This window comes from Silurus aristotelis (assembly GCF_946808225.1).
Source record: "Silurus aristotelis genome assembly, chromosome: 9".
NCBI lineage: Eukaryota > Metazoa > Chordata > Actinopteri > Siluriformes > Siluridae > Silurus > Silurus aristotelis.
Genome location: NC_139582.1, coordinates 12,178,065 through 12,204,267, shown reverse-complemented (window position 1 = coordinate 12,204,267; position 26,203 = coordinate 12,178,065). Strand labels below are relative to the sequence as shown.

Genomic DNA, 26,203 nt, shown 5'->3' with positions numbered 1-26,203 from the left:
GGAACTACACCGATTGTTTAGCATAATACAATAAAATACAAGCATAATTAAGGCTAAATAAATTATGCATCTGAATTTCATGTTATTAAGTTCTCTTCTCCTGATAATTAATATTAATATACTAATGACTAAAGTAAATGAAGCCATATATTTATGACATTTTAACTACAGAAAGTGGCATAACATTATAAGTACATCATGTACGTGCGTGGCAATAAACCCTGCGGTCCTGTAGGCCGATACACCACTGAGGGGAAAACTCACACCAGGGAACGGTTATGGTTTTGTAATAAGCACAGTGAAAGTAATATGATATGAAATGGAGGTTATTTTTTTCGTGTTTTCTTTTCCCTTTTTTGAAACCCTGCTGTGTTCAATCAAATATTCCAGTGCCCTCCTACCTGCCAGTGTAATGTGAGCGTTTCAGCTCACTGCTACCAATATTCAGCTACGACAAACTGTGCTCTTTTAGGGAAGTGTGTTCTGTCATAAAAGAAAAAAGAAAAAAAGAAATGTGCACTTCAGACCGAGGTGACAATAACCATAACATGGCCTCGCCAAGAGCTCAGATTTCTACCTGATTATGGCTTTTTTTAACCAAGCACAGCTACAAGCACCTCCAGCTCACCTTCATCGTAATTTATTTCCTGCTTTTTCGGTTCATTTCTTCATACCTTCAAAGGGCTCTTTCATTATTTGGATCATGCTGATATGTAGTAGTCTGTTTTCCTTTTATCACCTCACTATGGCACCAGAACTATAAATTGGTATGAGTTTCTGTAAATCTATGAGATAAAATGTATGAGGGGGAATAAGGTTGTGGATATAGAAATATGGGCATCTTTGCATCTAGGCAGCACAACCTGATTAATCATTTGTGCTTAAAATTGGGAACAATATGAACTGTCATATTTCGTGTTGTGTCGCCTCAGAGTGGACTACAGTGTGGCACAATGAATGTGAATGCAGCATTGATGGACTTGTGTCTGGTTTGTGTGTGTGTTGCAGTTTTGCGTCCTCCATCAAAATCATGCAGTGTGTCACGTTATCATATAGCCTCACTCGTTATAAGAGCTCTTATGATAAGAGGCTGTGTGCGCATGTGTGTGTGTGTGTGTGTGTGTGTGTGTGTGTGTGTGTGTGTGTGTGTGTGTGTGAGAGAGCGAGAGAGAGAGAGAGAGAGAGAGAGAGAGAGAGAGAGAATGACAATGATAATGGCCTCTGTTGGAGACACTCTTCTCAATAATAAATCTGGAAAAACTCTCACTGCTTGTTCTCCAAGATGACAGGATGCTCATATGATGCCTTTATTACATTCCTTATTATACTCCATTAGTGTCTGTGGTATGTAGGCGTGCGCACCCGCACACAAACCAAGGCAGAAAGCCTCTTTAGAAACACATTCCTTGAAAAGCACCTCCTCAGAACTCCCGGAGGGTGTTTGTAAAGTCTTTCTAAACATGTCATTTTAAACCATTTTATTTAATGAGCTCGGAATACTGCACTAAATGTAGAATTGTTTTTAAAAGAGCGGTGAAAAGCTGTAAAATATTACCACCGGGACCAGAAGTTAACGCAAAACTAATAAGGTGCATTTACATGCATTACAAGCCAGAATATTTATTTTCTTTTTAATGAGGTTGGGGTTAGGGTCAGGTGTAGGCATAATAGCTACAGGATTTAGCTACAGAAATTACTGTCAATGCAAGATTGTCACAAATACTGAAAAAAGTGTGTGTGTGTGTGTGTGTGTGTGTGTGTGTGTGTGTGTGTGTGTGTGTGTGTGTGTGCGCGCTCAGCTGTCTGGCTGTTTGGTTTCTGCCTGGCTTGCTAAGCCCAATTGTTTTGTGTCCAGGGATTTGAAGCCAGTGCTCAAATCTGGACACAAACACACCTTGACCAGTGTTTGTATGTGTGTGTGTGGGTAGTGAGATGAAAACAAATCCTCTGAGTTTTTCAGCTTTGAGGGTTGTGTTTAGCGGTGTTGCTTTTATATATACATGTGTATATATATATATATATATATATATATATATATATATATATATATATATATATATATATATACATACACGTGTAATGTAGTAGCAGTTTTTCTTTCTGTTAGCGTCCAAGCAGAGCCCTGTCCCAAACCTACACACGGTCAGCCTGGATGGTCAGCCAGGAACTTACGAGAACCACATAGATTCTTCTAACAAAATCACAAAGTAACATCTGTTTCAGAGTTTGCAATCTTTGTATTACAGTCATGTTTCCATGGAACCTTTTGCTCTTTTTGTTGGGTCGGAGTTATCCGCTTCTGTTAGATATGTAACTCGGATGCTCTATTCCATGCTTCCTAACCATGAAAGCTGTTGAGTTATCAAAAAGTCACAAGGAACCTCTGTATTCAGAGTTGACCACAACATCAAAAAAACAGCCTCAGCATTCAACAGCATATGGTATGATGGTATGGAAGGGAAACACACTTAACTGTCTTGCCAGAGCATAGCCACAGACCTGCTGGTTGGTTAAATGGTGTTATATCTGGAAAAAAACAAGGTGAAAATACAGATAATGCAGATTGAGAACGTGAGGCAGTGATGTTGAATTGCGAAAGGATAGAACGTGTGTTCAATGGTGAGGGAGAACCTCTCAACCACATTGCAAGGTTCTTTCTATCTGACGGACATTGCTAACAAGGGGGAAAATAAACCTTGCAGGTGGTCATTCTAGCAAAAACATTTGGACAGTGCCAAAAAGAAAAATCTCACTGTGACAGTCCTAACAATAAAACCTTGTGGACAGTCCTACCAACAAAAACTTGTCGACAGTGCCCCATAAAGTAAGACTCAAGAACAGTCCTAACAACGAACAACTCATAAGCAATGCCAAATAGGAAACATATTGACAGTTGAATAAAGTTGAAGCTTGTGTAGAACTGAATAAAAATACAAATACAGTCACCATGGAACAACAGTTTTGAGGAGTCTGTTGCAAGCTGAAGGACAGAGTACAGTACCTGCAGCTCTGACTATAGCCACAAGCTGTTAGGTCCATAAGGTGTTCATGGTGGGAGGAAGAAAATGAGAGATGCCTCTAATCCAGTAGTATTTATTCCAAATACCGTGTCATGTGTCACTTTGGGACATTGCTAGAAAGTCTTGATGACCAAGAAAGTGTCAGTGATTTTCGCCATGTCTGCCTGTTAGCTGAGGCGCTACAGAATCTGTGTTACTGTTTCTATTGTTTGGATTTCTGTGATGACTATTTAAATTGTTTTCTGTTTAATGAGGTGCGTTGCGCCTCATTTTACAGTTATTTAGTGTAATGGAGGTGAATCAGCTGTCACAACATTACATCACCACAGGAGCTTCTCTCTCACTCATATATTATCATGGAAATCAGCTTCACACTGCTAATTGGGTTTCTCTTTAATACCTTCATTAAACTGCTGCTGCCTGTTTTTTCAAACACAACGGATATACAGTGACCTTTCTCCTGCTGCTAACACACACACACATACACACACACACACATGCAGATGTGGATCAAGATTCCTCAGAGGCATCTTACATCCACCTGGACCTGGATCGCATTACCAATAAATATTCATAATCGTTCTCGCCGACTCATCTTAAAAATAACACATTTCTGTTCAGTTTAGCATGAAGCTAGCTTTTTAGGCTATTTATTAGTTTATTCTTTATTATATCCTTTTTCTGGCATTTTATTTTTAACTTTTTTTTTAATAATTTAATGAGATGCATGAATCCTTTGTTTCCATATATGAAAGTTTAGATGGTTTGCAGATTTTTTTTTTCTTTATTTATTTAGCCAGTTAGCTCACCTGGGCTAATCTGACAAGATTTCTGACTGATTCAATGCACAGTCATAAATAGCAGATAACGAACGTGCACTAATTATAAAATTGCGCCAACCGGGAAATCTTTAAAGAGCGTGTCTTTGAGTCCATATGCAATAATTATATAGATAGCCCTTCCTCGGTTACAGAACGGAGAGTTGTTTTGTGCTTTTTTGCTGCTTTAGCTGTGACTTCATGCCGAACCTGTTGTAAATGGTGTGTGGGTGTGATTGGAGCAATTAGAGAGGCTTTTGTTGGGCTGTGGGACGCTTTCTCTTATTACATTCACACACTGTCAGCTTTTCTACACAATCCTGCCTGCTTCATATTCCGCCCTCAATGTTCTTTGTCTTCTTTTGTACAACTGCCCTTCCACATTTCCATGCTTATTTCTAATCCTTGCTCACCCTAATAACATTTCTACACCATTTGCTTTGTTAAAGAGATGAGAATCTATTTATCATTTTCATTTAACAGGTACAGGTCAAAGTTTACCACAGAAATCATTTGTTCATCCACAGCTAGCCTCCTTTCCTAGCGACCTTAGCTTATTTGATATCGCACATAGCCTCGTCCTGAATAGATCAGTTTTAAACCAATGTCTCAGTTCGTATGATTGACCCAAAATGCAAAATCCATATAATGTGTCCAAACATCATTTAAACAGGATGATTTTGAGTCCAGGAGCATTTTGATCCACAGATGGTGGTCTGCTCTTGGTTATGAAGTTGCCCTAGGCTTAGTTATTGTGTGTTGGATGAGGAAGATAGCCAACTTGTATACTGACAGGCCTACTGAGTTCAACTGGCATATTCATCCCTCCCTCACTCACTCTCTCGCTCTCTCTTTCTGCAGCGGGTCAGCTGAGTCAGTCAGCTCATCTCTCTCTCCAGCTTCCCTACACCGTCCTGGGTCTTGGCCGCAGTGCCAACTTCCTGGATCACCTTTTCGTCGGCATCCCCCGACCCCCTGGAGTCAAGGTACACGCACGTTTGCGCTTTAATTCCACTTCCTTTGTAGCTGTTGAAAGTTTAGCGTTCGGTTGAAACCCGGTTTGCGTTACGGAAAGCAGAGGTCATGTGCTCACAGCACTCTGTTCTCTCTCAGCAAGTTTAATTCACCCTCTGCCCTTCATCTACGCTCTGAGCGAGAGAGAAAGTCCAACACTCTTCAATATCAATCTGAACTGCTGACATTCTCTTCCAACTTTCTATTCACCCCCTTTATGTCTGCTTCCTTCACCTTTTCTTTTCAGCTCTTTCCCTTTCATCTTCTTCTTTTTCTCTTTATTGTGCCCTCTTTCTTTTATTTTTTTCTTATATTACTTTTGCTTTTCCCTTCTTCCTCTGCTCTGTGTCCATTTTTTTTCTGCCTCTCTCTCTTTCTCTTTTTCTCTCATCCTCATCTTCTTTTCAGCCTCCTTTTTTCTCCGTCCTTTCATCACAGCTTCCCACTTTAGTCTTCCTCCGTCCATCCACTGAGCTCCCTTCATTTTCTCCTTTCATCCTCATCACCTCTCTTTCCTGCTCGCCTCTCCTCCGCTGTCAGTTTTCCTATTTTTCGCATCTCTTTCATCACCTTTCCTTTCTATTTTTCTCTTATCTGCCCCAACCCGTTTCTTCTTTTCTCGTTTTTGCCTTCTTGACATCTCAACCTATTTCATTTCCTTTCTTGTCTTCATGCATTCTTCATCGCACCTCTTCCTCGCCTCATCTTTTCAATATGGTTTCCAATTCCCTATTTTATTTGCCTTCTCCTCTCCACCTCCTCTGATTCTTTCCCGAATTCCATCTCATTCTCCCTACTTTTACTTTTCTTGTTGCTTGTTTTTATTTTTTTCTTCTCATTTCTCCTCTAACTCTTTTGCACAACCATGCATCCACTCCATTTCCTTAAAATAGCATCACAGCTCATCCTAACCGCACTCTCGTTCAAGTGTGCGAGAAAACAAAGTGATTATGGGTTATTGTTATCGATGCAGCTTCGGAAATAAAACCCTCTGTAGGAATCGCAGAGAACAATAGAAAGATGAGTGCAGTGTCTGAGTTAATTACTGAATGAGCGTCTTTAGAGGCAATGATAGCTCTGTAATTGATTGAGCTGCTGTATGTCGTACATTAAACCCATAAAGAAGTTATGCTAATTTGCACTCTACCAGCTGCCACAGGTGTAAATCAGAGCTAGATTAATCACAAGGGCTTGGCTCTGCCCTTTCCACACCACACCCTCAGTACGTAACGTTTTTTTTATTATTATTTAGCATGTAATCATATGGTAGAACTCCGGCATGGGGTTACACTAGATATTGCAGTAGGACTGCAGGAAGCTTAGAGGGACAACAGAATTAACGTCCAGCATAGCAAAATTAGTAGAGTTACCAGAGGGAATGTGGAGGAAAGGTAGAATCAGGTTTATTGGCCAAGGAATTTGGTTCCAGCTGTTGGTGACTCTTAAAAGTACAGACATAAATAACACTATACATTTAGCTTGGACTACAAGAGCATTACTCGTAATCTTACATTCCAGTGCTCATGTGAGTTCTCACTCTTTAGTGTTCTGTATTGCTTAAAGACTATAATCACACTCTTGATGTCACCCAAATGAGGATGGGTTCCCTTTTGAGTCTGGTTCTTCTCAAGGTTTCTTCCTCATAACGTCTAAGAGAGTTTTTCCTTGCCACAGTCGCCACGGCTGCTCATCAGGGATAAACACACACCATTCACCTTAACTGTTAAAATTCTTTGAAGCTGCTTTAAGACAATGTCTGTTGTGAAAAGTGCAATAGAAATAAACTTGACTTGACTATACAAGACAAAACAGACAATACAATACAGAATAAAATTTGATCTACACTAGACAATACAAACAATACGAGACAATATAGACAATAGGAGTATTAAGTAGGAATACAGAGTATTTTAAGTTTGCGACAGACACCCTTTGTCCAGAGCGACGTATAAAAGTGTCTCCATCAATGAATAAATCTGCACTGGTACACTAGATTACAAACCTAAGATAAATATTACAAACTTAAGATAAATCAGATCAGTAATGTACATAAAGTGCGAGAGTGCATGGTAGCGCAAATAACATGATTGTGCGTCACGTAAAAGATAAATAGTTTACTTTAGAACTTTTGTACAATGTACAGTAACAGTGTGTGTAACGTGTGGATGATGAGGATATGGTATAATGGTAATGTTATGGATTAATGGAACTTGTTTAAATGGCTTTATTGTTCAAAAAATGGCAGCATTACTGTAACTGACAGAAAGTTTATGGTAGGAAGGTGGGTTTAGATGAAGGCAAGACTTAAGTAGAAATCCTGGGTAATGATGGTACACAGGTGTGGCAGACAGGATATGGTAGGATGGTGTGGGAGGGGCACAATAAGAGGGCAGGGTTAGATATTGGATGGAATAAGATCCAGTAGAATAACAGGGTTGTGTTAGAAAGACCATGGGGATATAGTTCAGTTGAAGGAGATGCAGGTTAGGTAATGAAATTGCTCTGCAGAAATGAAGTGACATTAGAATAATAGCATTGTGGTAGGATTAAAGGGGACTCACTATGTTACATCCAATATACAGTATGTATTATGTATGCGACAAATTAACGACACTGAACTTTGAAAGGGGGTTACATTAAGAAAGTAGGGTTAATTGTCATGGCAATTTTCAATTGTAATGTAACTAATACACGGTATTATACTTTGCTCTTCTCTCTTTTGTTCTATCTATATCTTTTTCTTCCCCTTCTGCAGGACATAAGGAAACAGGAATGGACTGCCATCATCCCCAACTCTCAGCTCATAGTCATCCCTTATCCCAATAGTGACCCTCGCAGGTACACACACACACACACACACACACACACACACACACACACCTTGTTCTATTAGTTTGAACTAAGATATACATTAATTGTTGGTAATGTTAATTAAGGTTAATTAACTAAAGCCAGAATCAAATGTTATAAATATTTGATGTTGCTGATGGAGTGTGTAAATGCAGCGGTTTTCTCCCAGAATGGACTATATACTCTTCCCTCCCTCCATTCCCCCACTCTCTCTCTCTCTTTTTCTCTCTCTCTTTCTTTCTTTCTCTCTCTCTCTGTCTATCGCTTTGCATGCAATGACATTGGCTGAAAATGAGTGTCTTGCTTAAAGCATCAGTGTTAATATATGTAGATTTGTTTTTTCATTTTCTTTAATTAAATAGTGAACTATTGACTATTGAACTATTGACTATATGTGCGGTGTAGTAAATCGTGTAACTAGTTTGCGAGAGACGGGGAGTAAGCTGTATCTCCAGCATAGCTGTCAATAGCTGAGATGGAGTTGGCTATAGGAGAGCAGGACGGGTTTGAGAACATCTACTGATCTTCCTGCATGAACAAAGCAAGTGGTAGTCTTGTAATAGTGCAAAAGCAAAGCCTGACTGAAAGTGGAATACGGATGAAATTAAAAAAGCAGTTGTAATGCAGCGGTTGGCCAGCACAGTTCAAAACTATCTTTGTCTACTGGAACAATCTAGTAAAACACCTGTCCTGTCTTTTGTGAAGAGTTAAGAGTACATAGATTTAAGTGCAGACGTTTAAATGCAAACATGGAGAAAGCAATTACACAGTGTGTGTTAGGACTAAGTGCCTGAGGTATTTTGAGTGTGGGCACAGCAGGCCTAGAAATTTTAGCCGTCCACACAATGCTGTACAGCCATGGAGCTCAGTGGACTCTCAGTGGAAGAGCACCAGCAAGCTGAAGCCTGAAGTAAATGAATCCCTGAGTAGTGATGAAATAGAGGCAGTGCTGGCAAAGGTCAGTGCTTAACATTACAATTACGTCCACACTGACGCAAAAACAGGACCCACAACGAATGCTAATGCTCAGGCCAACACAGACGTTATCGAATTTAACATCACAAACATCAGATGCAGTGTTTGTGCTAAACCTGGCACTGCTGCAGGCATTAGTGTTAGTGCTAGCTACCCTGAACTGAAAATCTCTCTGTGACCCTGTAAAATAGAAGCAGGAGGAGCAGAGCAGGGGCACGACTAGATGATATAAAAGACGACGAAAAAACACAATTGTTAATTGTTAACAGCTTTAAATCAGAGGAAGAAGACGAGATCAGCACAAATAAATATTTAGAAGTACCACATTCACAACCTGACTCACTGTGCACGGTAGAACAGATTAACACTTTAGATCTGACTAACTGTTCTTCCCAGAATAGTCAGAATTGTCAAATTAGCGCAACATGGTGAAGAACTGGAAATCTGAAAGTGCTTTCACTGAGCAGAAGATTCAGGCTGAGAAAACAGACGGACTTGAGGAAAAACAGTAGTTCAGCGGTAGTGTCTGAGAGGCTTTAAAACATGTAAAATTATGCATTAAAGACATCTAAAAGGTCTTTCTCTCTTTTTTTCTCTCCTTCTCTCTCTCTCTCTCTCTCTCTCTCTCTCTCTCTCTCTCTCTCTCTCTCTCTCCACAGTTGGAGTGCTAAACTCTATCTGACTCCCAGTAATATTGTGTTGCTGACAGCCGTGGCGTTGATCGGAGTGTGTGTTTTTATTCTGATCATCATTGGAGTGCTGCACTGGCAAGAGAAGGTCAGAGATTTTCACCCAATCACGCACACACACACACACACACACACACACACACACACTTATAAAAACTAGCTCCAAGAGGGGCATTTGTAAGCAAGAGATGGTACAGGTGTAAAATGTATGCTGGGATACATGCAGTATATGTGTGTGTGTGTGTGTGTGTGTGTGTGTGTGTGTGTGTGTGTGTGTGTGTGTGTGTGTGTGTGTGTGTGTGTGTGTGTGTGTGTGTGTGTGTGTGTGTGTGTGTGTGTGTGTGTGTGTGTGTGTGTGTGTGTGTGTGTAGGCAGAACAGATGGGTCAGAATGAGCAGATGGGCGTATGTGTCCCTGACATCATTCCTTCAACCCCCAACATGCTCTCACACACATACACACACAAGAACTCCACACTACAAACACAACTAACAATGCTTTCAACTGATTAAATCTGTTGTTTATTACCACTAGAACAGACCTGTGAGTGTGTGTGTTTTGTAATTTGCAACCTGTGCAGGTGTGTACATGCCATCGGTTATTAAAAATGACACCATTTTTGTCAATAGCAATTTGTTTTTTGTTTGCTGTAAGGTGTCTGGAAACAGACAGGAGAATAACACACAACCCTCGGAGTAGCCGCAATTAATATCACCAATGAGAATGAGTGAAATGTGTTCTGTTTAATGAAATCAATTCAATGTTTCTGCACAAAAAAAGGCATCAAAAGAAAATATCATCTAATAAAAGGAAACTATAATATACGTCTACATACCAAAAAACCAAAATATAATAAAAGGCATTTGAGCTTTATGCACTTTTTTGTGTGCACAGACCAAAGAAATGTAGCCGTAAATGCCCAGACGATCACATCTTCAATAAAAAATAGCCGTGGCCTGTTCATTAGGATAAAACACTGAAACTAATCAGCAGGGGAAAAAAGTCCAGTTTGGATATGAGCCATTTTCTGAATAAAACTAAGTGTGTCTTTTTTTGGCAGTGATGCGAAAAAGGAAGAATCACTCTTGAGGCTAACAATTAAACCGATTCAAATTGAATTACATTTATTTATGCACTCTTCAAGCGACAACAGATTTAAAAAAAAATCTAGTAAATGAAGTACAAAAGCAATTAGATTTATGAGCATGCTAACAGAGCTGGTATGATGAGGATGCACAAAGCAGCACAAACACATTGTAAATGAGAGCGATTTATTCGGGGAGGGAATTTTGATGGTGTGTCAAAAATTGTCTGGGGAAAGTTGGTTTGTGTTCGGATTTCAATTGTTAGTCATTTTATAGACACTGTACATCCTCAGCAGGAATGTGGAATGGGCTCAGCTATTTAACCAAACAAGAGCTAATTAAAAAAAAAAAAAAAAAAAAAAAACGTAGGAACAATCTGACCGCTGATAATCAGTGACTCTACTCAGTCCCACCACCAGGCATTGAGAAAACTGGTTGTTGTATCTAGTGTTTTAGCTTAAATCTGCATGTCTGCAACTTCTTTCTTTTTTATATAGTTCATATTTTGTTTTTGTAAAGAAGGCTTGCAGATTGTTGGATGGATGTTTTTGGTCTTGTCTTACTCCACTGATGTTTAAACAGGATGCATTACAGTTTCATATGACGCTTTCTCACACAGATAAATACTTTCTTTTTGAATAACACATATAGTTGGCGTTATTAGTTTACGGCAGTTTGCCTCCTTAAAAAAAAACACAAAAGAAAACACATTGCTGAAGGAAAGAGTGCAAACTTTTTCCATCCACCCACAATTTTAGTCTGGCACAAATAACACGCTCTAGAACTTGTTAAATCAAGCTCTTTGCCAGGAGCGTTTGGAAGAGGAGCGAAAACATATCTATCTTGCGATGACTTTAGAGCAGAACGCTGCTGCATTTATTCACTTGTCTTCCATTTCTGTACCCAGGAGCAGGACAGAAGATCTTCTGCTGTTATTATCTTATATCTTTACAACACTGATTCTTGGTGTTTGTTTTTATGGATTTCAAATCCTATTTAAAATATAATAGTTTCTTTTTTTATGTAACACTAGAAATCACTACAAATTGTGTACAAACATCTTTACACCTTTACTTTAATAAGCATATATTAATATTCATGAATATTCATTATTAGCCTGATTATCGCTTAACGTTAGCTAATTTCCCTTGATCGTGTGTGTCACAGGTTTGGGATTTTTGGTGCAGACAGACATTTTTTTTTTTTTTAATAAAAAGGGACTTAAGTAAGGCAGAGTCCAGTACGTGTGCAGTGCTGCCATTAATGGCAAAACCGAGATACAAGTGGAGCCAGAGGGGATGCCTCAGGCTATTTCCACAGAGCTCACTGAAGGCCTTAACGATTTCAGCAAACTATAAATTACAGACTCCTCTTTGTGTTTTAATTGTATATCTTAGAATAATCACGCTTTCTGTAATTAAAATTGGTCTCTGTAGGCTGGGAACAGAACTGGTTCAAATATCACAAGCCGTTCAAAAGGCTTTAGCGAAATGAAAGCGTCCCAGTTTAGTGTGCCATTTTGATTTCCAGGCGTGCCAGTGGAATTTTGCCTTTTCTTCAGTTCTTCAGTCTATCAGTCTGTCGAGCTCTCTTCCCTCCTTTTCAGTACACTCTGCTCGAACTGATTCGTTTCCAAAGCTCCAACTTTCACGCTACTGCTGCCCTCAGCTCTGGTCATCAAAGCGGTCACGCTTCCCCTCACGTAGATCATGAATTCGCTCGGTCTCTATTGTTCCTCGGCATCGTATTGCTTGCTGCTGCGTTGCATTCTGCGACTTTGAGTCCAGCACTTGAGTCCATTTTCGAATTTGCTGGATTTCATATTAATCTAACTTTCAACTTTACTGGAAAATAGAGATTTTCTCCTCCTTTAACATCACTGTAGCTGCACTAGTCATAACTATATCACGATTGAATGTGAGTGTCAGCAAAGAGTAGTGAAAATTAGCACCAGAATCACACCACAGTGCTAAAATATAGTTTCCGGGTTGTGATTTTTTTTTTTTTTTTTACCAAGAACATGTGTGTGTATTGTTACAGAAAGCGGATCCTATTACTCGTTAGCTGCATTACTGTCGCAGAGCCATTCAGATTAACACACTAGAATTCGACACTAAAAATATCCTGCTTGTTTGTGTATATAGGACTAAATGGTCATTATAGGCATTTTAACACAGACACACACACAGACACACAGACACACACACACACACACACACACACACACACACACAGTGACTGGAATGACAGTGAATATTTGGAAGAAACAAAGAGAGATCTTATTTCAGGATGGATTTTACAGCAGGTCTGAATCAGACTGTGTGTGTAACTGAGTGTGTCCAAGCATGATTGTTTTTGAGTGTGTGTGTGTGCCTGTGTATGTAAAAGAAAGGCTCATGCAAGCTCTATGTGTATGTGCAATTAGCATCAGTGCTCTATCACTCTCTCTCTCCCTCTCTCTCCATCTGCTCTCTTGATTATTCACGCTGAGAGCCGTAATTACTCAGAGAAGCACTCCGCTTTTGCACAACTACATTAAAGTAACTGCTTTTCTCTGTGTGTGTGTGTGTGTGTGTGTGTGTGTGTGTGTGTGTGTGTGTGTGTGTGTGTGTGTGTGTGTGTGTTTGTGAGTGTGCGTGTGTGTGTTTGTGCGCCTTCCATTTGACTGCACTGAGTCTGTTTGTGTCCAGCTCGATTTCAAAGACACATTTATCAGTGTGACCTGATTTCCATTTCTCCTTCTCCTAGTATTTCTTTGCAATATATGGCTGTGCTCCAAATGGGACACATAATATATAGTGTATACTACACACCGTTCCCTTCGCCGGGCGCAAACAACGACCTGAAGTTTATGCAAATGAGAAGCGAGTGAGGGATGGTGTTGGTGATGAAACAGTATCTCTGTCAATTTTTTTTTTTAACTTACTTATTCCATATCTTGTTTCTACTTAAAGTTTCTGAGCCAGTTTTTTTTTTTTATCCTCATTGTGCTGCTTGAAGTGTTTGATTTAGCCAGAAGCAAGCAGCGCAGGTGTTCTACCTGTCAAATAGGAAGCAGAGCAAAATGTTTTCTCGTCATGGCACAGCCGCACAGAGACGCAATACAAGAATCAGCTTTAAACTCCAGCGTTTCGCTGCTACTTTTATTTTTAGCACAAATGTATCTGGTTTAAGCACTGTAAAAAAAAAACACACACACACACACAAAAAAACCCATGTAGCTAGCTCTGCGTTTGCGTATTTAACATGCTGTACCGCTGAAACCATGGCCACTCGAATTCAGCTAAAGAAAAGCTCACTAGTGACCAACGACTAGTGACCATTACAGTGCAAGTACATCATCTTGCTAGATTTCACACATCACTCCATCTTTTAATAATAATTGATTTACATTTGCTGGAACGATTCATTGTGGTCGTTACTTTACAAAGTTTATTTCGATTGTTACACAGATGATTTTTAATCTTGGCAAAATGGTAAAAACAGTGATGGACTGTAACGAAGTAGCTATAATTCGATACTGTACTTAAGAAGCTTAAGTTAGTTCGTGTATCTGTACTTAACTGAAATACTGTATTTCCACTTGGGGAGACTTTTACTTTCACTTCACTACATTTCAAAGTCAAATATCTCACTTTTTTCTCCTTTTTGCGAAATCAGTCATTGCTTTTTATTTACGAGCGAATAAAAACGTAACTGGTGAAACACGCAGCAATCCACCAATCAGACTCGCCCTCAGTTTTAAACTTGTTCTGATTGGCACTTGGTGTATCGACTTATCCCCAACATACAGTTCAGCATCAGTTCAGCAGCAAGCAGAACATTTAGAGAGAAAAAACTCCTGATTTAAACTTTATACAACACCTGTGAATTTATTTGCATGATTTTTCTGAAGCAGTTGAAAAAAAGGCTTTGGGCTCATGATAATTGTAATAGATATCAATCAGTGTTTGACTCATTAATATCATACTATTAGATCGGTGCACTGAGAGTAACAGAGTCTTTTTTACATACACCGAGTTGATTAAGCAAAGAGTCTTGTGATCAAAATGATAATAGGAACATTACAGCCATAATAAATTATAGTACTTTGCATACTTAAGTACATTTGATGGCAAATACTTTTGTAATTTTAATGGAGTAATACTTTACATACTGTCTCTATGAACTGGTTTGTGTACTTCGTCCACCACTGGTTAAAATGGGCAATGAACATCTTCACAGGCCTTACTGTCGTTCAAAACATCACAGTTCTACATGAATATGCAAATTCAGAAACGCCTTCATATTCGATTGCCATTCTAAATAGTCTGATATCATTGACCTGATGTGACTTTACTAATCAGCTAGGTTATTTCTAATGAACTTTCACACTTTTATTGCAAATTATGAAAGGGGGAGTGGTAGCTCAGTGGTTACATTTTGGATTTCTGATTGGAAGGTCATGAGTTCAGTTCCCAGCACCACCATACTGCCACTTCTGGGCCCTTGTGCAAGGCTCTTAACCCCTTAACTGCTCAGTGATTAAATGAGACAGATGTATAGATGTTAGTAACTCTGGATAAAGGCATCAGCCAAATGCTGTAGATGTAAATTGAAAGTGGTTTCAGTATCTATATTCAGCACAGATTTGCTTTCTCTGAGTTTTTTTTCTAGTTTTTGACCAAAATACAATGTTACCATAGCAACCATGATCTGTCAGGAATGTAAAGATCTTTTGAGGAAATATAAATATTTAATGAATTAGTTAAAAAATAAAAACCCTTTCATCATCACAACTACAAACTAGCAAGCTATTTAACAATAGTTGCTATTTAGTTCCGAGAAAGAATAACCGTGTTGCATTATTGAATCCCGTGCCATGGAAAGGTAGAAAAATCTTTCCTGTGCCGTGTCCTGTGCAAATCCACCCTGCTTCGCTCTGTGCGCCTTTCTTTCTTTCTTTTTTTCTTTCTATCTCTCGTACTACTTTAATATCTCTCTCACGCTTTCCTTTGCTCAATATTTCTCAAATCCTACCACACTCTGCCCCAGCACCCAGTGTGATTGAAGTGGCTGCTGAAGATAAGAGTGAGGAGCTAACCTTTAGCATGAGGGAAACAGCTTTCGGAGTTGAGCTTGCAGATCGTTCCATCTCAAACGGCTTGTACAGCTGCATGGCTCTGTGTGTGAGAGGAAACAAATGATGAGGGACACACTCTACTGGCACTTATAGACTATTATTAAAAGAGGGGTGGTTAGGTTGGCACTAATCATATTTTTTTTATTTGATATTAATTATATTTCACACATGGGTAAGATGCAAAATTTGCAAGTGATGCAATTTTTTTAGACAAAAAGAAGGAGACATAGAGTATCACAGTTTTTAATGTCATTTTTTTTTTTTTAGCAAATTGAAAAGAGAAACTTTATATTCTACTCTTCTTCTTCAAAAAATCTTTTTACCTTTAAAACACTCTATATAAAACTTTATAGGTAGGATTAGTATATTCTGGTATTTGAGGCAGGAGGTGGAGCTGGAGGTAGCAGAGATGAAGATGTTTAGGTTTTTGTTGGGAGTGACGAGGAAAGCCAGGATTAGAAATGAGTTTATTAGTGGGACAGTGCATGTAGGAGGTTTTGGAGACAAGGTGAGGGAGGCGAGATTGAGATGTTTTGTACATGTGGAGGGACATGGGGTATATTAGTAGGAGAATGCTGAGGATGGAGCCACCAGGAAGGAGGAAAAGAGGAAGACCATGGAGGAGGTTTATGGATGTGGTGAGGGAAGTCATGCAGGTAGTTGGTTTGAAAGAGGCAGATGTAGAGGACAGAGGGGTATGGAGACGGATGATACGCTGTGGAGACCCCTAATGGGAGAAGCCGGAAGAAGAAGAAGACATTCTAGTATTTAGTATATTCTGGTTTCTAAGTTTTATTACTTATTTAATGAATGAAAAGTAAATCAAAATCCTATTGTAAACAATATTATTGTAACTCTAGCATAATAAAAAAAATAGTAAAAATGTTGAAACCAGAAATAAATACTGTATATCGACATTTATACTCGGTACACTGTTCTTGGCCAAAGCACAATATTTTCTGCCAGTGTGGGCCTAAGGAGTATTTATTTAGACGCAAGTGCTTTTAGCCATGATGCCATGATGACCATTGATAATATAACAGACCACACACACACACGCTCACACACGCTCACACACGCTCACACACATATCTGTGTGTGTGCTAGATGTGTGAGTCAGTTTGTCCCAGCTGAGAATAGACACAATTTTTGGCTGAGGCAGACAACAATTTCTCATACACACACGCTCACACTGAAATTACACACACTCGCGTAGCTGTGTGTTTTATCAGTGCGAGACAGAGTGTGTCTGGTTCAGGCTCTATCACTGATCTCACCCAGAGGTTTTATGCCGCTGTGAAGTGTGCTATTGTGTGTGTAATGAGTTCTGTTCTCTGTGTGTGTGTGTGTGTGTGTGTGTGTGTGTGTGTGTGTGTGTGTGTGTGTGTGTGTGTGTGTGTGTGTGTGTGTGTGTGTGTCTCAAGAAGAGTACTGTGTGCTATTTTCATAGTTTCATCACGTGATCATAGCAAACACATACCTCCTTATTGCCATTAAAGCACATTTCAGCCTTATTATTGAAGCTCACTATTCAATTTGCTCACACTTACTCACATTACAACAAGCGACAATTAAAAGAAGCGTTTTTCACACAAAAATTGGGCGTATACAACGCCCCTCTTCTCCTAAATCTAGTTTCCTCCAAGATGTTATCGGGATCTCGTAGAGTGCCGCTAAGTAATAATCTTAAAAGCCTTCTGAGATCACACAGTCTAAACCCAGCTTAAGGAAGCTTATTGGGACTAATTCTGCTCATGTTCATAATGTTTTCACGGAGATTACAAAACTTTTGGCAGGGTCGTAGTGTCATTTCAGTATGGCAAAGTTCTCCATGCTACTAAAATGACCCCATAATTACACTTTGCGTCGATAATATTTGTTACAGATGTTAATTGTAATGATAGCTTTTAAGTAGCATTGAGCATTTTCTTCATAATCTACAATAATTCTGAGGTAAATTTTAATATATATGATTATATTATCGAAGATTTCACAAAGATTTCAAAACCTTTGGCAGGGTCGTGGTGCCATTTTGTCATTTCTCAGTATGGCAAAATTCTCCATGCTACTAATATGACACAGTAATTACACCTTGCGTCGATAATATTTGTTAGCGATGTTAATTGTAATTATAGCTTTTAAGTAGCATAGAGCATTTTCTTTATAATCTACAAAAAATCTGAGGTCAATTTTAATATATGTGATGTTTCTGACGTTGTGATATGTGATGTTTCTGATTTTTTTGCAATTCTGGCTGAACATTTTCTGTTTCCTAAATCCTGTGACATTTTGCAATTGCTATACTATAAAGCAACAGCTCTAAACTTCTTAGCAACATAAGCATCAAGTTGTTTAGTCAGATTTAAGATGAATGAATATGATTCTTTAATAAAAACAGTTATCTCACATACTACTGTATATATTCTGAATGTCATTGCCATCTACTGTGTTGCAGAAAGCGGACGATCGTGAGAAGAGACAGGAAGCTCATCGCTTCCACTTTGACGCCATGTGAGGAACCAGAGCGCATCATGGAACTAAAAAAGAAGCTCCATCATAAGCATTCATCTCACTGAAAGGGTTTATTTATTAATTTATTTGACATGAGGATATGATTTTTATTTGTTCCAGTTGAATGTGTGAGATTTAGGGAAAGTCACGGTTATTACTTACTACTGATTATTTTTTTTCCTTTGTTTTTGTATATAATGAATGTTTACTTGAAGGTTAAAGCATTACAGTATGTGCTTATAGGTGAAGCAAACAGGTAGTATTCATTTCTGCAATAATCAAAAGAAGGTTTCGGTGCCATCGTATTTATCATTCTGGCATAAAGTGTTGTGGGTTTTTTTTCTGATACAGCAAAAGGGAAAAAATGTGTTTACTCTTGGGCAAAAGATAAACACTGGGACCAGTTATGGAAAATGAGTGTTTAGTTTTGGTGCTTGTTTTGATGTACTTTAACAGAATGACTGCACTGATGTGCCCTTCAGTGTCTAGGTATAAAACACAAAAATATTTCCTGTGTTAAACAGTGAGGTACGCAGAAACAAGCTATCAGACTCGTGCAGTTTCTACTGTTTTGGTTTTCTCTAACAGCATGTTCCTTTTCATCTTTAGCAAATGACATCAATAAACCAAGGTGTTTTTGGTGATATTCTTTTGCACTCTATCTATCTAGTAATGACATCTTACAGCCACCATTTTAGTCTAACGTACTAACATCTTACATGAGCAAGTCTGATGAAACAGCAGATTTTAAAAGGGCCATATTAATAAAATATATGCAAATATGATTGAAAACACACGATCACTCGAAACACTTTAAGCGTACAATTCTGGCGTCAGACTTTGAGGAAGAGGAGGCACTGTGTGAACTGTGATACGAACTTATGCAAAAGAAGGTTATTTCTATTCACAATGAAATCAGCACACTGCATATGCAGATATGATATGAAGTCTGACCCATTAAATATTTTCTCCATTTACATGAAAAAGTTAAATAAAAAATAAACAGAAAATATTTCCAGTAAAATCACACATCATGACCATGAGATCATGACCATGATTTAATTTTTTTTTTTTTTTTTTTTTTTTTTTTTACAATAGTTCAAAATGTGAAAAATGTGCTTATTGATTTATTCAGTCTGAATTTATTTTCCTTATTTTCTTGATTTATATATATATATATATATATATATATATATATATATATATTATATATTATATATATATATATATATATATATATATATATATATATATATATATATATAAACTATAAGATTCAGTTTTTGTTGGACTATGTCTTGCCATTGAAAAGAGGAGTTAGTTGAATTGTGTTAGAAATGACGAAAACTTCCATTACTACACTTATCCTTCAAGGCTTCAGGTCACAATATAGAAGGGAAATTATCTTGGCTACATTGCCGTAACTAAGACTTTGCAAAAATCATACTTTGATCAAGTTTTTCTTTAAGAATGTATTTTTTATATTTTCATACTTTGCAATTATACCAAACCAGTCACATGAACAATTAACATTATGGTGGAATTTTATGCAGAATATTACCTATTTTATCCATTGGTACTTTAACTTCCATTGGAGATATTCAAACACCAAACACCGCACCATTTTAGTTGGAGAAGTGGAATAAAGAATTGTTAATCATGAAAAAAATGATGTGATTTGTGTCAGCGTGTGTGTGAAAATGACCTGTTAATAGGCTGTTGTTAATAGATTGATGTCTAAAATCAGTTTTACTTTAATTCAACTTTCATTTTATCGCCTTATTACTGTAAATGACTGTTTTTCTTCAATGTCATTAACATTGGTATTATTGTTTGTATTTTTGGTGATTTCTAACTGTACAGTCATTTTTGTCCAACATTGCATTAAGGGTGTGAATTAGAATCATTAATAATGAATAGTTCAGCGTGTGAATGGTTTTCATCATGCTGCATTAGTCGATATTTACAGGTTAATATTATTGACTCTCATTTGGTTGAAAGGGTTTTTTCTGGAGCACTTGCATGATAATGAAGCTGCTGTTGGTGTTCGGAATTAAACATCTCATGTTCTTTCACCACTTTAGTCTGTTTGGAGTTTGAATGCAAATATCGATTGTTCAGTTTCACACAGCAAATAATAACATTTCTTGAAAATGTAAAAGTCTGAGGGATGTTTAGGGCTGAACAGACCCTCAACAAGCTTTTTCCTGCACCAGTTAGAAATACACAACGCAAAAAAGAGATATCAAAAACAAATAGAAATCATGTGCTAAATACGTTAGATAATTATACAAATAAATATTTTGCTTGTGTAACATATCCAGCTGTCTTTTTTTCTCCACAGGTCCAAACACTAGAGCACAGAGCTTTTCTGCAGCACTATAGAATGGTCATTTGTTTGAGTCCAACTTCACACACACACACACACACACACACACACACACACACACACACACACACACACAAAAGACTGTTCTTACCTGCTTATAAACTGCATCGAGGTTGGGAACACACCAGGATTATGTAGTAACCAGAACACTGTTCTATCCTTTTAATGGATCCCTGATGCAAACTCTGAAACTGCAGTGCTTCAGAAATCCTATATTTTGTGGATGCCAATAAACAAAACAGAAAACCATGTCATGCAAAATGTTTTAAAGTAATGATTTATATGATTTCGCAAATGATTGCACTTTGGTGGCTCCTGTGTATTAATAACTAATAAATAAAATTATTTCAATCTGATGCCAAAGCAGACCATAAAACAACAATCCAAAATGATAAATTTTCACACTGATTTTGAACTAAATGGATTCATAAATATGAAACTGCCCTTAAAATGGTGTGTCAGCATTAATGGTGTAACTGAAACTGGCATCTCAACACCTACTCTTTTCTCTTTACATCTTCCTCTTCTTACATCTTGTGATGCCCATATTTTGGTTTAAACTGTATTGTATTCAAACCGTTTCAACTGGATTCACCTTTCAATATGAGAGTTATTAAATAAATAAATAAAAAACACTCCCCAACGTTCACTATCCTGAATTTGGCTCGTATAAACTGCTAATCTGTTTATCAAAATTGCTTTAGTTTTTGTTTGGCACATTTTAGCTTTAATTCCAAATAATATTAAACGAGGTGTATGTGTTTAAGCCTTATGTAATTGGCCACATTTTCCCCAGGAATCTTTCCAAAAAAAAAAAAAAGTATTGGCACTGATCCAAATTCATTACACTTTATTATTCAGAGAATATTTCTGCTCCTGGTATTTTGCTTTTAAAGCAGAACTGAAGCCTGTGAAGTGAAGAGTGAAAGGATGACGGTCGCAACAGCTTCTGTAGGTGAACTGCTCACGAGCAAGTACTTTGTGTAGAGCAAAATTACTTCCAAAACAATTTTGTGGTGTTTCTTCTAGTTTTGAGTTTAGTAAAAACGAAGTAATATGATCTCAGGCTTTATAGTGTTTCCTATTTTCCTGTGTCATGGGTTTCCTATGGGTTTTTTCCCACATTCCAAAAACTTGCTACGTTTCCTCTTGTTGTGATTGAGTGTTTAAATGTGTGTGTATGGTATCTCTGTGTATCTAGGCCTTAGCTGCAGTGTTCCCAGGATAGAATCTGGGCCAGGATAAAGGCATAAATACAGATACATTCATGTATATAAGAGTATTTTGTAATGTCTTTGTGATGTCCAGTCTTTTCTCAGATTCAGCATATTGTATGGGGTACACCTCTTATCATATAATCATTCATTAGATTGTGTGTTTATGCAGGAATAAATGATTTCCATTAATATTTGTGGAGGCAGTTCTTCCTAAATATCCTTCTTTTCTGCCAGAATTATAAAACACCATCAGTTTTGTATAATAAGTAATGATTTAGTTTGTTCATAATATTAAAGGATTAAATGCCTCAAACTGATGTATAAAAATAAATAAATAAATAAATAAATAAATGAAAAAAATAAATAAATAAATAAATAAATAAATAACCTTTGCCAGTACTGCTAGGACTTGTGACCCTATTGCGCTTATTGTCAGTGGGCATGGCAACGGCATTACCCTATTAAATAAAGCATCAGTGCAATGTAGTGAATGATTTTTTTTTTTTCATAATTAATTCGTATTACTATGAATCAATTTTATCTGTGGTTATAGCTAAATTCTGGGGAAAATTCTGAGCAGTGATTAGCACATTGGGGTTGAATATAAACAAGGGGTTCTCCAGGATAAGAACTGGGAGGGTTTGTGACAAATATGGCCACTGTTATAACAGCAAATTAGTGGAGACATTTCAGGAGCCATCTGATGGTTAAAGCTGTTCCTCCCTCCAGCAGCTGCACTGGTTTTTACTTATGAAAAGCCAAACGTGTCATAAATATAGCGGATTTATTTAATAAAAAAATCTCAATTGTTGTCTTCAGATTTTTTGATCACAGCATTTGCCCCAGTTTTTTAGTTTCCATTAAAGATTGTAATAAAAACCTATGTAACAGTGGTACAGGCCAAACATTTTCTGATAGGTGTTTTACAGAAATGTGTTTTTTAAATTTAGATTTATGGCATTTGGGGGTCCAGATGGACTAACAACTACAACTAATCAGCTATGGTTGTTACTCAGGGGCCCAGGAGCAGCTTGGTGTATTATATATGCCATATTATATATCTATTATACAACACACTCCAATCACGCCATCAAAGATAAACACGTAGTAGCTTCCTCTGACACACGTGAAATCAGCCAATCACATCCTTACAGACTGCTGCATTACAATTCTGCAACACTCTTGAGCTCACTACTTGAGCTCACAGACGCACACAGTTGACGAGTGTAACTGTTATTGTGAAGCGAATGACAGTTTTCTCCTCCTTCCCAAAGAGCTTTTCCCTTCTCCCAGTCACAGGGGGCTGTGGCTTCCAGGCGAATCGCACTCCCAGTCTCCAGATGATGTACTGAATTCTACATTTGCTCTAAATGAACAAAAAATTCCAAAAAGCTATGCGGCAGAAAACTTTAATCCTGCCCTGTGATTTCAGTACAAACACCAATGAAAGAGATAAAGTGCTTACTTTAGATAAAACATATACAATTACATTTTCTTTTTACATATATAAAAGGTACAAAGTATTAATTTGTTGTTGTATGATGGGCAATCGGTAATAATGTTTGCATTTGAAAAATTTTTTAAGCATCATCCTGATATTTTACTCGTGCGCCTCTTCCTCCATCTTATTCCTCATCAAATGATCAGATTATAACTCCAGTTTATCAGCGAAGCAGACTGACTGTAGAAGTCGTGAAGCAAGGTCTTTTTAAAATCACTGACGTGTTTTAATATACGTTCTTTAATTACCACTTATTTTTTATTACCACAATTCTTATACATCCTTTTATTACACTTTATCTGTGTAAAGCTGCTTTAAGACAATGTCCATTGTAAAATGCACTATACAACTAAAAATATTTTTCACTGAATATATGTATTTGTAATCTAAATTATTCCCAATAGTCTCTTCTCTGTTTACATGCTGTTTTCGCACAAACAATATTTTGTTTACATTTTTGCTACTGGCGGAGCTATTTTGTGTTTTGTGTGTTGTTTTTGCACTCTCCTGTGTTGTCTTTGCACTGTCTTGTGTTGTCTTTGCACTGTCTTGTGTTGTCTTTGCACAGTCTTGTGTTGTCTTTGCACTGTCTTGTGTTGTCTTTGCACTGTCTTATATTGTCTTTGCACAGTCTTGTGTTGTCTTTGCACTGTCTTGTGTTGTCTTTGCACTGTCTTGTGTTGTCTTTGCACAGTCTTGTGTTGTCTTTGCACTGTCCTGTGTTGTCTTGCACTGTCTTGTGTTGTCTTTGGACTATCTTGTGTTGTCTTTGCACTGTCTTGTGTTGTCTTGCACTGTCTTGTATTATCTTTGCACAGTCTTGTGTTGTCTTTGCACAGTCTTGTGTTGTCTTGGCACAGTCTTGTGTTGTCTTTGCACAGTCTTGTGTTGTCTTTGCACAGTCTTGTGTTGTCTTTGCACTGTCTTGTGTTGTCTTTGCACAGTCTTGTGTTGTCTTTGCACTGTCTTGTGTTGTCTTTGCACAGTCTTGTGTTGTCTTTGCACTGTCCTGTGTTGTCTTGCACTGTCTTGTGTTGTCTTTGCACAGTCTTGTGTTGTCTTTGCACTGTCTTCTATTGTCTTTGCACTGTCTTGTGTTGTCTTGCACTGTCATGTGATGTCTTTGCACTGTCTTGTGTTGTCTTTGCACTGTCTTGTGTTGTCTTTGCACTGTCTTGTGATGTCTTGCACTGTCTTGTATTGTCTTTGCACTGTCTTGTGATGTCTTACACTGTCTTGTGATGTCTTGCACTTTCTTGTATTGTCTTTGCACAGTCTTGTATTGTCTTTACACTGTCTTGTGTTGTCTTTGCACTGTCTTGTGTTGTCTTTGCACTGTCTTGTGTTGTCTTTGCACTGTCTTGTGTTGTCTTTGCACTGTCTTGTGTTGTCTTGTGATGTCTTGCTCTGTCTTGCTCTGTCTTGCTCTGTCTTGTATTGTCTTTGCACTGTCTTGTATTGTCTTTGCACTGTCTTGTATTGTTTTTGCACTGTCCTGTGTTGTCTTGCACTGTCTTGTGTTGTCTTGCACTGTCTTGTATTGTCTTTGCACAGTCTTGTACTGTCTTGCACTATCTTGTATTGTCGTTGCACTGTCTTGTGATGTCTTGCTCTGTCTTGTGATGTCTTGCTCTGTCTTGTGATGTCTTGCTCTGTTTTGTATTGTCTTTGCACTGTCTTGTATTGTCTTTGCACTGTCTTGTATTGTCTTTGCACTGTCCTGTGTTGTCTTGCGCTGTCTTGTGTTGTCTTGCAGTGTCTTGTGTTGTCTTTGCACTGCCTTGTGTTGTCTTTGCACTGTCTTCTATTGTCTTTGCACTGTCCTGTGTTGTCTTGCACTGTCTTGTGTTGTCTTTGCACTGTCTTGTATTGTCTTTGCACAGTCTTGTACTGTCTTGCACTATCTTGTATTGTCGTTGCACTGTCTTGTGATGTCTTGCTCTGTCTTGTGATGTCTTGCTCTGTCTTGTGATGTCTTGCTCTGTTTTGTATTGTCTTTGCACTGTCTTGTATTGTCTTTGCACTGTCTTGTATTGTCTTTGCACTGTCCTGTGTTGTCTTGCGCTGTCTTGTGTTGTCTTGCACTGTCTTGTGTTGTCTTTGCACTGCCTTGTGTTGTCTTTGCACTGTCTTCTATTGTCTTTGCACTGTCCTGTGTTGTCTTGCACTGTCTTGTGTTGTCTTTGCACTGTCTTGTGTTGTCTTGGCACTGTCCTGTGTTGTCTTACATTGTCCTGTATTGTCTTTGCACTGTCATGTGATGTCTTTGCACTGTCTTGTGTTGTCTTTGCACTGTCATGTGTTGTCTTTGCTCTGTCCTGTGTCATCTTACACTGTCTTGTGTTGTCTTACACTGTCTTGTGTTGTCTTTGCACTGTGTTGTCTTTGCACTGTCTTGTATTGTCTTTTCACTGTCTTGTGTTGTCTTTGCACTGTCCTGTGTTGTCTTTGCACTGTTTGCACCAGGCAGCACACATGCAGTTTATGTGGCAAAGACACTTACTAGTTCTTAGCCCTGTGTTTTCTGTTACTGTGACTGTTGTTGTATGTAGCACCAGGGTTCAGGAGGAACATTGTTTAATTTCACTATGTCAGCTATATATGGTTGAAATGACAATAAAAGCTTCTTGATTTTACTCAATTTCATAGTGTTTTTTTAGGTGCGCTGCTTCAAGGAATGGAATTCAACGTTGAAGTTTCTATCCAGTCAGATTTTAGCGGTCACATCACGCAGTGCTATAAGGCCAGCACCTAATGGTATTAAGAGGTGGATTAATTCAGGTAGGACACCACTGAAGGCCTTGGTGTGAAACTGGTCTGTACCAGCTTTATTTATTTTTGTAATGTTTCTGTAGACATTTTAACAACATATCTAACATTTACTCTGGTGCATTACACAGTAACCAGAGACATCATTCGAAATAATTGCTTGTTGATTTACTGCACAATGTCTACTTGGCATGGAGATAAAGAGCTCTCAGTGTAGATGTCACTTGTCCTGCTGTGGATTTG

The 26,203-nt window shown here is 38.0% G+C and overlaps 1 protein-coding gene across 1 annotated transcript in view; it reads left to right on the top strand.

The window, feature by feature from the left end:
- The window catches only part of itfg1 (integrin alpha FG-GAP repeat containing 1), a 154,120-nt gene extending 133,875 nt beyond the window's left edge, over nt 1-20,245 (top strand). The window contains exons 15-18 of the mRNA XM_083550894.1: nt 4,700-4,824; nt 7,608-7,690; nt 9,337-9,454; nt 18,029-20,245. Coding sequence (XP_083407020.1) covers nt 4,700-4,824; nt 7,608-7,690; nt 9,337-9,454; nt 18,029-18,088 — 386 coding nt within the window. The 3' untranslated portion in view covers nt 18,089-20,245. The remainder of the gene's footprint in view (nt 1-4,699; nt 4,825-7,607; nt 7,691-9,336; nt 9,455-18,028) is intronic.
- Nucleotides 20,246-26,203: the final 5,958 nt, after the last annotated feature.